The 15,215-nt window shown below is 35.9% G+C and overlaps 2 protein-coding genes across 51 annotated transcripts in view; one reads left to right on the top strand and one right to left on the bottom strand.

Annotated features, from left to right (window-relative positions):
- Positions 1–1,818: 1,818 nt before the first annotated feature.
- LOC131429924 (mitochondrial inner membrane protease ATP23 homolog) lies at positions 1,819–2,923 on the top strand. The gene is made up of 3 exons (XM_058594449.1): positions 1,819–2,191; positions 2,243–2,549; positions 2,617–2,923. Exons 1-3 carry the CDS (start codon positions 1,908–1,910, stop codon positions 2,815–2,817), a joined length of 792 nt encoding a protein of 263 aa, XP_058450432.1. The 5' UTR covers positions 1,819–1,907; the 3' UTR covers positions 2,818–2,923.
- A 1,388-nt stretch (positions 2,924–4,311) lies between these two features.
- Positions 4,312–15,215, bottom strand: part of LOC131429915 (zinc finger protein 271-like) — a 44,477-nt gene continuing 33,573 nt past the window's right edge. For 48 of the 50 annotated variants that reach the window (XM_058594371.1, XM_058594370.1, XM_058594373.1 and 45 more), the window contains one exon: positions 4,312–15,157. In XM_058594371.1, the coding sequence (XP_058450354.1) occupies positions 14,559–15,157 (599 nt within the window). In that variant the 3' untranslated portion in view covers positions 4,312–14,558. The remainder of the gene's footprint in view (positions 15,158–15,215) is intronic. The other 2 variants (XM_058594393.1, XM_058594401.1) reach the window with 1 other exon arrangement.

Raw genomic sequence — 15,215 nt, 5'->3', positions numbered from 1 at the left:
GTTAAACACATCGCCAGGGTTCATGTTTGGAGATCGTTCCAAAAATAAGGATTTCGGATCTTTGCTCTTATTGACGAGACTATTTAAAATCTGTAAAAAATGAATAAAATCTATCTATCATTTTGACCATCTGCTAAGAAATGATTTATCAAGATTTGAACAATAATATGTCTTCTGAAAAATTGTTCGTTATTATTAGATAAACGAAGAAAAAATAACAAAATGTTGTAACTTGTTTAGTCTTTTTGAAATAAACATTCAGAGTCGAGCCTCATCTTCCTGTATTTTGATCATATGATATTTTCATTCTGTATTTTGATGGAGTTCGAGATTCCCATAGGAAAACACAACTTAAACAAAATACAGTATGGAAATTTTTACATTCGATTAAAATACAGAATCGGGGTAATAGAACCACAAACTACGATATAAGCATAAAATTGAATTCTATATAGTATCGTACTGCAGTTGTACACTCAGACAAAATGATCCTCTAAAGTCATAAGAACGAATTATGACTTTCAGACACTAGGAAAATAAATGTATACCAAAATTTTGGCTTATGATATAGAAGATAATTCTTCAATATATTACTTAAGATATTCATATGCAAGTCTAATGAAAAATATAAATTTTTGTTCTGTAATTTAATTCAAAATTTGTTTTTTAACATTTCATATACCAACAGTTAAGAATCATCCCGAAATATTCGGTATAAAGAACCTCAAACTAAAAAACTAATCATTTCACATGCATTTGCGAAGTTAACGACTCGATGCTGTATTCCTTATGACTAGGGAATACAAATTAAATTGCCTCTCAATCAAAATAAAATTGATTAGCTTTCGTTATGACGCATTAGTTTCAAGGCTGGAATAATAAAAATTTGTGGGATAAATTAGTTTATTAACTTTGCCTGACTGTAACCGGAAAGATCGGATCCGAGATTCCTTCCTCGTTCGTATGTTTGTCAATGATGAAATCAGGACAAGATTATTTCCACATAACGTACTATTGATGAAATAATTATAGCGGATAGTTATATTATGCATAGATAACAAATAAGAAATGCATAAGACAGTTTATCCACGTTCTCATACATATGAGATATTGACGACTCGTAGTTCCCATGACTAGGATATACAAGTTAAGTTGTCCGTTTTAATCTAAAGATAATTGGTTTCACTTTATTAAATATTATTGATGCATGACGATTTACTGAATGTATGTTCCTCCTAAATTTTAACAGTTGATTGCAACGGTGGAATAAAAAAAATCACGAGATAAATTTATTTCTTAATTTTGACTCTCTTGAAGTAACCGGAAATTTCGGTTCCGAAATTCCTTCTTAGTTCGCATTTTTTTCTATGATAAATTCCTAAGACAATATTATGACATTTTCACATAATGAAGTCTTGATGAAATAATAATTATATCAAGCATAGATAACAATTAAGAAAATCATCGGACTGTTCACACAGATCTCTAATGAAATTGACAGTGTCTTACCGAGGAAATTTAACGCTCGGGCAGAATAAGATTGTCACCCCTCTAAAACCGTTGCGCCATGGGCGACAGCCCCATTCGCCCTTCTAGATGCGCTACTAAAAATTGATTTCTACTTAGTCCATAGCCTTAGTCTTATAAAACTCGTTATTGCTTTTTGTCTAGTGTATTTTGAAAATCAAAAGACTCGAAATATGAAATAATATTAACATCGGTATTAATCTTCGTTTTTAATGTCTGTGTTATTTCCCATGAAGCAATATCGTCTCACATCTTCAGATATAGTGCGACATCCTTCTATACCGACAATTCTGAAATGTGATTGTTTTTGTATTACATCAGAGTTCAAGATCTTCAGAATAGCTATGAATAGTAATACTTAACATTTCATCAGTTTCGCCATGTCCGACGACCCTGTGCCGCAACCTGCCAAAAGCAAACCATCGGCCCCAATTCCGAATGCTGTTGTAGATCGAGAAGACGAAAAAGAAGGTAACAAATGGGGCTATGATTTGTACCCTGAACGCCGGGGAGAAAAGTACAAACCTAGCTGGGGCCGTGTGCTGTTAGGTATCGAAGGAAGGGAGAACATCGACAAAATCAAGTGCGAACGGAACGTATATTCGTGCGTCAAAAACAGTCCTATGGTTAAACTAATGATGGGAGCACTAAAGAGTTCAGGCTGGTAAATTCACATAATTTTGAATGATCCAAATTAAAGCATATCGTTCCTCAGTGCAATCGACATCCGACGACACATTGCTTGTGAGGTTTGTGACATCTCGGTCAGTGGAGGCTACGATCCTGTTTTGAATCAAGTGGTGGTTTGCCAAAATATAGCCCGCAATGAGGGAATAGTGCAGGGAGTGCTGTCTCATGAAATGATTCACATGTTTGACTACTGCAGAAATGATCTGGATTTCAAAAACATCGATCATCTGGCGTGTACGGAAATACGTGCTGCTAATTTAACACATTGCTCTTTTCTTAGCGCATGTACCCAGGGTGATGCATCTCCTTTCAAAATAAAGCAGGCCCATCAGGTAAGTGACACACCACGTGATTTTTCTTTCAGTTAGTACTTCTAGTGTTTTTTTTTTTGTCTTGCAGGACTGTGTTAAAACTAAAGCACTGAATTCCGTGCTAGCAGTGAGGAAAGTTTCACCAGAAGAAGCAATTGCAGCGGTGGAGAGAGTATTTCCCAAGTGTTACAATGACCTGGAGCCGATCGGGCGTCGAATTAGACGAAATTCCAAAGATATGTTCAAAGCATACATGGAAGGGCCACTGTATGGCTACGATGTGGATTAACTTGCAGTAAAGCTAAACATTGTGATTCAAAGTTTTTGGTAAAGTTTATAAAGTACACTAATCATTTTGTGCGATCACCAAATATATATATGAGCCTCAATAAAAAGTGATTATTTATTTACAATTACATTTTCCATTGCTTTGCATGATGTAGAGCAGGTGTAAAAACCAAGATCCATGCATCAATAATCTGTTTTTTAGGTCGAATGACACGATAAAAAAATAAACATGTTTACATATTTCTTTCCCATATCGTCCAGTGTATAAAAAAGTGACAATCGCTCTAACACAGAGAAAACTTCAACAGGCGATGCAGCTGAAATACAGAATAGGGGTGAATATTTTAGCTATTGGGGGTGTAAATTAAGAGAATATCACAAGAAAAACATAGCAGGGTGCATAAGTTTCCTATAATTCATGGGAAATATTTTTCCCTATGATTCTTAGAAATAAAAAAAAGAGTTGGGTTTATTATATCGTAATTTTATTTATTGCTTTAATGATCAGAATAGTTAAATAAATAATTAGTTAGGACATTCTACGAAACGATTTCATATACTTGTGGACGTTGCACATAACACATTTACAATGTGTTATATTTTCTATACGTCATTTTGCACAAACTTTTTCAGTGCAATGAAAATTAATAGTTCTTTTTACTTATTCGTTCAGAAACACATTTATCGCCTTGGAAATAAGTTTTCTTTAACATTCAGTAAAAAAAAACATCGATTTAATAGTAATTGAAGAATCTATAACCATTTTTATAGAAGGGAATCATATTTCCCTTGAGCGTTAAGGGGTTAACCAAATCCTGTCAGCTTGGAGCGAAATCAATTTTCAGTTCCACAATGCCTTCGCACGACATCACATTCAACATATCATGTCAATTGTATGTGTGCGCCGCAGTGCTGCTGTTTTGGCGCACGAATTTGACATTTCTCTCCCCTACTTCTTTATACGAGATTCGATGTGAACTCGCCTGAGGGTGCCATGTTCGCAAAAATGGTTGTTGCCAATGAATTGTTCTTGTTAATATGATGTCTTTGATTTAGCGCTAGTCGATCTTCTAATCAATGATTCATCCAAAAAACATTCGAAATTGAATACCATTTTTTTCTCGTCTATTACGTGGTATTTCGGATGAAGTAAGGAACTCTTTGGACGTGTGATCGCCAATTGTAATACGTGGTAACCATGTTGTGGTCTGGTACCACACAATGGCTAAACGACTATTGATGAGGTATGACTGTAGCCAACGAAGAATGTTTCTAATGAATCCAAGTTCGTCCAATCCAACATCCGTAATGTCGTGGTTGATTTTATCGAAAGCGGAAAAAAGATACGTGTAAATAACATCCGTATGTAAACCGTTAAACTGAATTTGCTTTTAGTTTAAATAAAAGTAAGTACTGTGCTTTATAACTTCTATATTAGTACAGTTCATTTTGACTAGGAAAAAAAGATTTCTTTCATCATTAAAAGACCAGAGACTTTTTTGAAACTACTTTATATTCAAAACATTTATTAATTTTGATAATATAATTTATAGTTTGAAACATTAAGGATACATTATACTGGCTGTATTTTTGTTTTACAATAAAACAAAAGCTATAAACTAAGAAAAAGGATCTTTTGTTGTCGAAAGTATTTTGTGTGCTGGTTTATCGGTGTTCACATCCGTTCAAGTTCACAAATGCTTTCCAACTTTCATGTGTATGGGTGTGTGTTTGGACAGAGGGGATGAACATGTAATCAAAAATGAACTTATGGGGCGAATTTATTTGCGATTTTTCGATTAGTTTCATTTTTCTTTTTGTTTGTTTTGTTTTGCTTAGTTATTGTTATCTCTCTGCACACTCTTCTCAGTTTGTGTGTATAAAAAAGAGCAAAAAAGCTGAAATTATATCTGCTTCACTTTGTATGGTTGTTGTTAATGTAAAATTGTATGGAAATCATATCATTCGCACGCTTGTTTGTGTATGGATTGTATTTTTTCCCTTTTTGTGTGTGTGCAGTGAAATTTTGCGCAGCATGCTACTGTTTATTGTTTGCTTACACGCCCTGTTACATTTACACGTTAATTATGGGTTCCTTTCATCAATGTTCTCACATCTCAGGATGTTTTGCTCTCGGATGCAGAAAGTAATGGTCCCTAGATCGAGCTGTGTCCATCTGTATTTGGGTGAACTAGTGAAATCGGCTCTCAATTTCGGACGTGGTTGTGGACACCTTCACAGCATTACCGCCTATCTAAACTTAATTTGTACGTTGTGAAGGGTTGCGCGATTTCCATTGGTATTGGGATGTTCCGAACGTTTACTTTTCGTTTTTTTTCTACAAAAATGGCATTCACTTGCAGCTAACACCGATTTGCACTAGTACACTTCTAACTGGTACCGTTTTAGTTGCTATCATTTTTTATTCATTCTTTCTTATCATAAGTACGGACATTTGTTGCGATTTTTACTGTGTCCCTCGTCAAATAGGAAGTAGGAATCGACTATTTTCTGCATCTTCTTAACGCACTCGTTTTCACTATTGTTTTGTTAATGGAGGACATTGCGGTTCATATTGTTGATTTGTTATTTTCCTTAATAAATTATATGAACTTTCTCAGCACTAAACCTAAAGTAATGCGTGTTATCAGAGTTATACTAAAAATATAAAAATAAAACAAAATATTAAAAATAAGGAAAATCTATATAGGGGTTTCTTCTTACAAATGTAATAAATAAATGTTATCATAAATTATTACCGTCTTCTGAACGTAATAATAGTTTTAGTTTCGAATTTTCCGTTAGTTTTGCCCTTACAGTAAACCTTCTGCGTAATTTTATATGTTCGGCCTAAACTTGCTCGCTTACGATATATCGCTACATTTTATTTTATTTCCGTATTAACACTTGATTTTGCTTTATTTTCCTTCGAACGACTAATTCCGAATTTGCCTGTCCTTTATCCTAAAATACGCTTGCTTTTTTTTCAATTTATTTTGCCACGAAACTGCTTCTAATCTTGTATCACCGAGAAAATCTGATAGAGCCCGCAAATTTTCAATTTTCCGGTTCTGCTGAACTGTACTTTTCTAGCTTCGATATGCGAGAGCCCGCGCGCGCACTCTCGCACTGTTCCTGATCCTCAATTTAATGTAAATTAAAAAATAACCTTCAATAGAAAATTCGTATAAAATGCAGCTTAGCTGCACGTGATTTGCTTTCAGTAGTCATAAAGATTTTCCACTTATTCACGATTTGTTTCACATTTTTCCGTTTCACTTTTCTGAAAAAATTGTAAATAAAATTTCTTCTTTTTTGTTGTATATACAGCATTCACCTTCTCTCCTGTGTTTCGCTCTCAAGTTTTTTTTATCACTTCGTTTATCAGATTTTTGCTTAATTCTTATTCTTGTTTCAATTTTTTCCGCTTTTCGTCGCGCTCCTAAAAATCAAAAACGTAATTTCCTTTAAAACCTGCGTGTGCATCTGCTGCTGCTGCTGCTACTGCTGTTTGCTTCCCGGGGAGCCTATCCAGCCATCGCGTAAAATTTGCCCTCAACGTAAAGGAGTGAGTGTTAGTTTTGTGTGCTTTCAAATTTCGTCCCAAACATGTGTTCAATTTTGCGTCCATGCGTGTTCAAGTTTCCTGGATGTTAGTTTTTTTTTCTTTTTTTAATTTTACATGCTATATCTCAGACACATACCTAAACGTTCTTTTTTGTCACAGCTAAATTTCTAATACTAAATGTGTATGTGTGGGTGTCTGTGGTGTGTGGTGTGTTTCCTCCTTTGTAGCCATTTGCTCCACTACTGCAGTTATTTCATTTGCGCTCCGCCAACGCTTGGTTTTTGTGTGTGACTCTAACTTTCTTTTTCTCTTCATCTGTTTTCACCTTATATACATTTACTATAACATCTTTTACAACAAAATAGTTTTCACTTTTTCTTTCCCTAAAATAAGAAGAAAAAAACTGCTGTGTCTATTTTTCTCTGTGTGTTTAATGATTTTGTTTGTGATCTCTTTAGCTTTAATAATCAATAAAGTGCTTTTTTCTGCTCTCGTTATCTTGATTACACAGAATAATAAACGAAGAATCAAGCGAAACAATTCACATAAAAATTAATAGTATTATACTTTGTTGCTTTTCACGTTTTTTATTTTTTGTTTGTTTTGTTTTCGGTTGTCTTGATTTTGTTCAATTTAGACAACTACCACTAAATAGTATATTTATGTGTAATAATGTTCCTGAATCTTCTGTTTTCAATATGCTCCTATTTGCTTGGATGAATTTTGATCCTTAAGAGATAGTAATGCTAGATGGGCGTAGATGATGTTCTGGTGAATAGTTGTAACTTTTTTCCTAGTATGCCGCGTAGTGTATTTTTTGCATGTAGTAGTGGTTCGTGGGATGTGGTGTGAGTTTTCGTTTCTGTTTTCGCACTGCTTATCAAGTTGTGTTCAATTCAAAAACCTCTTAAAAGTATTTGTATCCTCAAGGTGCCTCAATGTAAAAACCGGAATTGTTTCTGCCATTTGTTTCAGTGAAAACTAAAGATTGTCGGTTAGTGGAAATCAATCATGTGTGCTATTTGGTTGGTGAAAACGAATGTTTAAAGCTGGTTTGCTTGGCTATGCTGCTGTATATATCGGGTTTTGTTCGGTCGAGCTGCTAAAACTCGACCGTTGTTTTTTATCTGGCCTGGAAATCAAAAGTATTAAAAATTCTTCTTCCAAAGTTGACTTGTTTTATCGTTAGTTCGAACGTTTTTTTTTCTAATGTCCTTTTTGTTCGTGCTAGGGATGTAAATTGTTTCGCAGAGAGGGTTCCCGTTGTTTGGGTGTTTTGTTTTCTTCTGTATCTTGGTTGTAAATAATTTGTTTTCAGTTTGTCGCAAAGGAGCTGCTAAAATGACTAGAAAATAATTGTAAGTCTTTCAGGAGTTCCTGGCATATTGAAGCGCGTCTCAACTTCCAAGTCCAATCCCCATCGACATACATACAAGTATGTGAGAATAATGAGCAGTTCCAGAGAAGTGCTTGCAAAAAATACATTCACCCTTTTCAAAAAACCAGTTCTGAGTCGAATGTCTATCCAGCTATGCAAACTAAATGGCTTGCTATACTGTAGATGTGTGCAAAGTTCAATCCAAATCGGAGTGGATGAAGTTTGGCGGCTTGTAACCCATTTCTGGAATGAATCTAGAGTCAACCATGTGCGACACACATTTCTCAATAATGGTACAATCAAATCATTCCAGAACTAAATTATCATACCAGTACATTTCTTCAACTACAACGTGTTCAATGTGCATGGCCTTATGAATCTTTTAATTACGAAAAGAAAGTTTTTGCAATACGCGAATTTTTATCGTCAGTGAAAAAATCTCGAACACAGAGGAATACGTTTACATTGCTTAATCGTCCCATGCCTCATATTACTTATAAGGCCATTTGAAAATTTATCAAGATTTAAAAGCGACTATCGATGAAATATGTCCAGCGTTTCAATAAGACTTTTTTACTCGATTTTCGGTGTATCAAATCGGTACCTCGATTTGAATAGAACGAATCTGTTAAGTATTATTCCGATGGCAGGTTTTTTACCGTCACTGCTAACCTCAATCGGATGAACACATTTTGACATAATCAGCAGTACTGTTTGTAAACAGAAATTTCTTTTGTTTGTTTATTGACAAATTGGATCAGACCATTTACGGTCCGTATCGCCTAAATAAAGTTTTAAAACATTTGTTCACGATTGAATACGGTTCGTTTTTGATATTTATTAAATAAAAGTGACTAGTTGCAAAATGTAAAGATGATTGTTTTAGATGTGCTCTTCGATTTTTGTTTAAGTTTGTTTGTAAACAGTACCGCTGAACTGTCAAGGATGAATACTTGTTCATTTGTGTCGTCACGATAAAAAACCTAATGTAGTTTTTATTTACAAGTGATGAAGTGTTGCCAACTTGTTGGACATGATATTAATTTCAAGGTTCGGACGTGATTCGATTGTTAGCCCTGTCGTAGCGTTAGATGTTTTTCTTTTTGATAGGTTCCTGTTTCTCCGGAGAAATGGCAACCACATTCAAACGAAAAATATAATGGCCCTTATTACCGTTCTCACTCCATATTCACATTCACTTCACTTACATGTCACTTCACTTGATTTTCCCTATTACCAGTATCACGCATAGTGAAGTGATCACTGTAGTGGAAAAAACTCATTTTTTCAACGAAATATTGATGGCGTGATGTTCATAATGAATTCAAGTTCATCCAAATAATTACTTTTGTCTTTGAAGCGACTTCCGTACTAAGGACCTAAATTCACTTCACTCGATTTTCACCGTGAAGTGATACCGATAATAAGGGTTACAATCACTTCACTTGGTTTCACCGTGTAGTGATACCGGTAATAAGGGCCAATAATCAGTTTAATTCTACATCATCTTGGAAGATCTGAGATATCTAAATTAAAAATTTCGATTAAACTTGTGATTTGTAGAGACCAGGTAAATGGAAAAGTTAATAGCTCTTTGAAAATTGCGAGTGATCCAAGTTTCTTCTGTGATAACCGCACATCATTTGAAATGACGCTGTCTAGGACTATGCCAATTTTTGTTTTTATAAGAATAGTTTAATGAACATTACTTTCTCTGGCTATAGATAAGAGTTCAGGGGTGTCACTGTCGAAAAATTTTCGCATTAGTAACGGAAATGTGTGAAAATAAAATTGTTCTCAGTATCGGTTCCAAACGGTTATTCGTGCAAATTATTAACAAAAAATCATTTAGCCCTTACGGAAGCATCAATATACGCTCATGATAAGACAAACTCAACATTTCAATCTATGAATATAATTTGTGACCGGATAATGAAAGCGCAATATTGCCTTTTCTAACATACTTGGGTTTGTTATTACAATACAAACCCGAAAACCACAATTAAAAACTTATCTATAAACGATAAGTTTGGAACTCGCATACCGGAAGACTTGAGAGAAGCACATTGTTTTGTCTGAGCGAAATAATTTCATAAATTACTAGGCTTTCATTTAGAACGATGTGAATTCCTCTCGATTCAGTTGAGTTTTACTGACTTTACTGATTTATGTGCGCTTAAGGTCATGGAAATCGAACACTAACCGGTTACCTCAATACTAGTTCAAGTATGCTTATCTAAATAACCCTGCTTCAATTTAAACTGTATGTTACAAATCCCAAATGAAAAATCGAAAATAAAAACAAGATATGTAACAACAGGAACATTTCATCGCTAAATCCAAAGTTTGGTTGAATAGTTTTTATTTTTTGGCTAGCGATTTGTACATGAGAAAAAACTCGCACCAATTTTTATTTTGTTCAACAGTTCGTATAAATATCGGTCATAATTAGAAAATCCCACACGAAATGGTACAAATCAAGGTATATATTTAAATGGTCGTAACAGCAAGTGAAAGAATGAAAATTTCACATCCGCTCGAAATTATACCCGAAATCTTTGATGCAATAATACCCAAAAACTTTTGACTTTATGCCAATAGTGGAAAATAATAAAAAGCTTTAGAATCGCTTCACAATAATCGCGACTTGACGGAACCTGGAAAAATTCACCGGGTAATATGAGCTATTGGTGAGTGTAGGAACACCAATCTCTATTAGGTCCAGAAGCTTCAAACCAGATTCATACTATGTGTACTCGAAGACACCGGATTTCGAGTTGTTAGCCTCAATCACGAAAGATACTGGAACATACCCAGTTTAGCGGAAACGTTTCAAACTCATGTAACAAATCCTTGAAAACGGGCTCCGTACGAAGCCAATATTGAACTATCTTTAAACCATTTTGTATACGTTTCGCCTTCGATTCATCAGTGCGTTAGCAGTTTATAATAAACTATTGAAAGTACGACTTAAAACAAATTTATTGGACTTTTTTCTGAGTACTCATGCGAATAACATTTCGAATGGTAAGTGACGAAATTAAAAGGTTCACCATTATAGATACTAGGGTGATTGTACCAATCTCATTACTAGATTCACCACGTTATTTTGCGAATTACTTGATTTCTAATCATCAAATTGTGATAAAATCTGCCCTTTATTTCGATAGAACAACTTATAAACTTTTTCTTTCTTTACAAAATTCCCTCAAGATTTATTCAATTATGCTGCAACAAAATTTATGTCAAGTTCGTAATCTAAGGATTTTATTTTTCAATCATCGTTTTACACCTTTCACCTACAATCGTTGAGCGATCTTGAACAAAAACGGGAAAAATTATTCGAATGCTTATGGAAAAAATTGTTCGAATACTTTTGAAACGATGTCGTAATTATTTCACATTCGCACGGGCGACGAAATCATAATAATAACTATCTCATATTGTTTGGAAGCCAGCCATTATCTACCACTGTTAAGCGGATTATTGTTCAGCACGTCATAATTGTCAATTGTCAATCTTCTCGAATGTCGTAAAGCTAAATTGCTATAGTAATTAAAGTATGCAGCCCGCATCCAATTCCATGAGATTCAGGATGTGGTATATTCAAATGGAAGGATTCTCACAGAACGAAAGTTGCGTTCAGTACACTAAGAACTGGCAACCAAAGCAATCTACTCAAACAGAATGATTCACATCGGAATATAGGTCCGGTGGGTTTTGTTTTCGAAATGGATTGGACCTCGTATTGATTTTTTATGATTCTTCTTTTTCTTTCTCAGTTCGACGATAATTTTAACTGCCTCCCGCCCCCATATTCACATACCGAACTACCGGAACAAGCGCGTCTCATCTAAAATCACGAAGAATCACGCGACAGTTCACGGCAGTATCGAAACCGGGACCGGGCACGACGGTAAGTTGAAACGCACTAAATATGTCCAGACAATGATGATGATGATGTCAGCTCGAAACATTGGTCGCCAAAAACATGTTTTCACTTCTTCTTCTGTGTTTCGTATAGTTCTCGTGACGCAAAAAGAAAAATAATCTAGAAAACAAACACTGCTTCGAGTTCACAAAACTTTTCCATCGTTGATAAATAGAATGGAAACTGAAATGAAATCAATCAAACGGTCGTCGGTAGAATGATTTAAACTGTTCATTAGTGTGCTGCTTTGTAACCGGTTGGAAAACCGACAAACACCCGGGGGAGGTGCCGATCATCGTTCCCATATTTGATTCTGCTATTGACTTGCTTAGTTGCGTGTGGGTGTGTGTTCATGTATGTATGTATGTATGTATTTATGTGTTGATGCTATCTGTTTTACGGTGGTTTGGTTTGTTGATCGTTACATTATTGTTATGTTGTTGCAGGCGTATGGGTACTCAACGGAAAAACTATTTCAAAACAGAAAAAAAAACTTTAGTTTAAACAAACACAAATCGAAACTCAAATTCCCTACATCGATTGCTGCTTTGAAACACTCAGAATTCTTCTGTTGGAAGTTCAAACTATGCTTTGCTGCTATGTTCGTTATCCCTATCAACATTCGTTACGACCAATATGATACTGCCTGCTTAGTAAAGGTGTGGACATGTTAATTTACATTTATAGGTTTCTCTCTTTTTCAGTAATCTGTGATTTATCAGAAGAAGAATCTTTTCCTGACTATTTTATTCTGTATGAATTAAAATTAGTATAGTTTGTAGCTGGTTAGGTTAGCACCGGTCGTGTCAGAGGTCGGTTTTATTTTTCTCTTCATTTTGTTGTGTCTTCAAACCCCTACAGAACAACCCCGACCGGCGCGGTCCCATCTTCAGAGTTATATTCTATTGCGTAATATGCGTGTGTTTGTGGATAAAACTGGTTACTATTGTTTATAGATGCTATGGAACTATTGTTAAGTTATGGTTAAATAAAACAAGGGTGGCGAACTTTTGGGATGTTTTTTTCTCTGTCTGCATCTTCACAGCGCGCCGCAAAAATCCACCGGCCCTCGTCATGCCATTTTTCTTGTTTACTAATAGAAATGAAAACATTCTATTGCGGAAAAACAGAAAAATCACTCATTCGCACGCGTTCTTTCTCACTTTCTCTCTCTCTCTCTCTCTCTCTCTCTTTCTCACACACATAGTAGATCAGTGTAGTACCTCTCACATTATTACACTACAAAAAACACACAAGACATAGAAAAATAATTGTTCTGCTGTTTTCATGTTTTCGGTTTGCATCTGGTTTTGTTTTAGTTTTATTACATCTGTAGTTGCTGCATGTGTGTGTGTGGTTGATTGGAATCTATTGTGGGTGTGTTGTTGCTGTTTCTGCACTGCTAGGAGTACTCTGTTCGGTTATGTGGAATTTGCGGAGTTTGATTATTGTTAGTATGGTTTTCCCTCGTCGGAATGATCCCGATTTAGTGTACCTGTTGTTAGTGTGGATGTTTGTATGTTTGTAGTTGGTTTGTTTTTTTATTTCCCTATTGAATAGATTTGCATGAGCGAGTGAATGTTCAGTAAGTAGGCGTGGCTATTACACAACAGTTGCGACAAGTTATTTTCCATGTCTAGTTTTTGTTTATGGCGGCAGCATTTATGGCGACAGTTTCTAACGAGTTACCGGCGTAGAAGATGATGTATGAGATGTTGAATGATAAACACGCACGTTTTTGTTTTTCTTTTTTTTTTTTTGTTTGCTTATTTCGCAGTAAAATTTCTCGCGTTCATGTGGTGCTCTTAGTTTCCAAACGATTATTTGTTATGTTTTTCTTTGTTTCTACTATTAATAGTTACTGTGTAATGTTGTACTATTCATTTAGCGATGCCATTGCTCACAATCGCTATTGTGTTTTTGTTTGTTTGTTTGTTTGCTTTGTTTATTCTTTTCTTCTCTCAGTTCAGGTTCGAGTTGAACGTGTTTCCTATCTCTTTATGACTTTGTTCCGAAAAAAAAAGTTTTTTTTGTGACCAGCAACTTTCAGTTTTGTTTACGATTTTCTCGTTTCGTTCTGATTAACTTCCATTTATCAACTGCGGGGTAAAATCAATTACTATTTGTTTATTTCACCTATTTCAACAATTTGCTTATTTGTTTAAGTATTGATTTCTATGATCATCTTGTAATAGCTTTACCTAAGGGTTTTCTGGTTTCTCTTATTCACTGTGTTTGCTTTATAACGGTGTGTGTTGTGTTTCTATCACGTCTGGGCTGCGCTGCTTCCACGTATCGAACAAAAAAGAACGTTTTAAACAGTCAGTTTTGCGTTGGATTGGTTGTTTTTTTTTGTTGCTTGCAATTTTCCTTTCACTACAATATATTTCAATATTTCCAATTTAGATTATTTTCTTGTTTCTTTTCTCTATATTACCATTAGTTTGTGTTTGTTTTCAACTTTCTGTTTTTTTATTGTTTTTCATATTTTCATGTATTACTTTTAGTTAGTTTTTCATCGATATTTGATATCGATCCATGTTTTATTTATTTATTTCTTTCGTATTATTGTTTCTTTCCACTTGTATGTGAGTGTGTACAATTACATACATACATCTTTTAGTACTTGTTTTGTTGTTGTCGCATACATGATTCCACTATGTATATTACTGGTTACGAGTAAGATTCCTCCTATTATGTTTTAAAAACTACTAATTGCAAATCTGTACTTAATCCGCTGCGGCTGCTACTGCTGTATCTCAATGGCTCGTGTGGTTACAATCGTGTCACAACGGGTGACGCTATTCCTGAAGACATCTGGACATTCGGAGGCCCAGTGACCATGGGGGCAACATCGTGATCATTTCAATAGACCACCGAGTGTTCCTCCGACTGGCCTGCATTCAGGTGATGCATCTGAATCGTACCGACCCGATTGTTGAGCCCATCCGGCATCGGATTAATTGTGCCAGCGTGGGTTATAATAGTAACCGGGACCGTATGGTGTTGTGGTGGCAGGGGTCCAGTTGGGCCCGGGCCCGGTTGCTGCTGCTGTTGGTTTTCCGGGGGGCCCTGGGGGACCTGGGGCGGTCCCGGCTGTTGCACCGGAAGCTGCTGCTGCTGCGGCGGCGGCGGATGTGATGTACGAGGAGAAGGCTGTGCTCGGCCCGTTGAGGGTGAGGATTGTTGTTGTTGCTGCTGCTGCTGCTGGGCCACCTGGTGGTGGAGGGCGAGTGCTGCCAATTGTTGGGGGTTTGGTGGGGGCAGATGCATCGGTGCCGAGATGTGGTGGTGCAGCTGGTGAGCCTGATGCTGATGGGGAATCGGAAGATGATGTATCTGAGATTTCTGTTCCATTTTCGGTTGAATGTGATGATGCTGCGATGGATGAGTATTGGAGATGATCGATGTGATTGTGGAGGTCGCCTGAGCCGGGGACGTCACCACCGACGTTGGCTGAGATACTGTTTTTTATTTTTTTGGTTTGCAATGTTATGTAGGTATGTTCAACAATGGGGGGGA

The sequence above is a fragment of the Malaya genurostris genome, chromosome 2, assembly GCF_030247185.1.
Source record: "Malaya genurostris strain Urasoe2022 chromosome 2, Malgen_1.1, whole genome shotgun sequence".
NCBI classification, from domain to species: domain Eukaryota; kingdom Metazoa; phylum Arthropoda; class Insecta; order Diptera; family Culicidae; genus Malaya; species Malaya genurostris.
This window is presented reverse-complemented; position numbering and strand designations above follow the sequence as displayed.

Bases quoted from the DNA above. Each gene is read 5' to 3' on its own strand.
- LOC131429924 (XM_058594449.1), top strand. From the start codon at position 1,908: ATGTCCGACGACCCTGTGCCGCAACCTGCCAAAAGCAAACCATCGGCC. The intron at 2,192-2,242 runs GTAAATTCACAT...ATCGTTCCTCAG, and splicing joins GCACTAAAGAGTTCAGGCTG to TGCAATCGACATCCGACGAC. The intron at 2,550-2,616 runs GTAAGTGACACA...TTTGTCTTGCAG, and splicing joins AAATAAAGCAGGCCCATCAG to GACTGTGTTAAAACTAAAGC.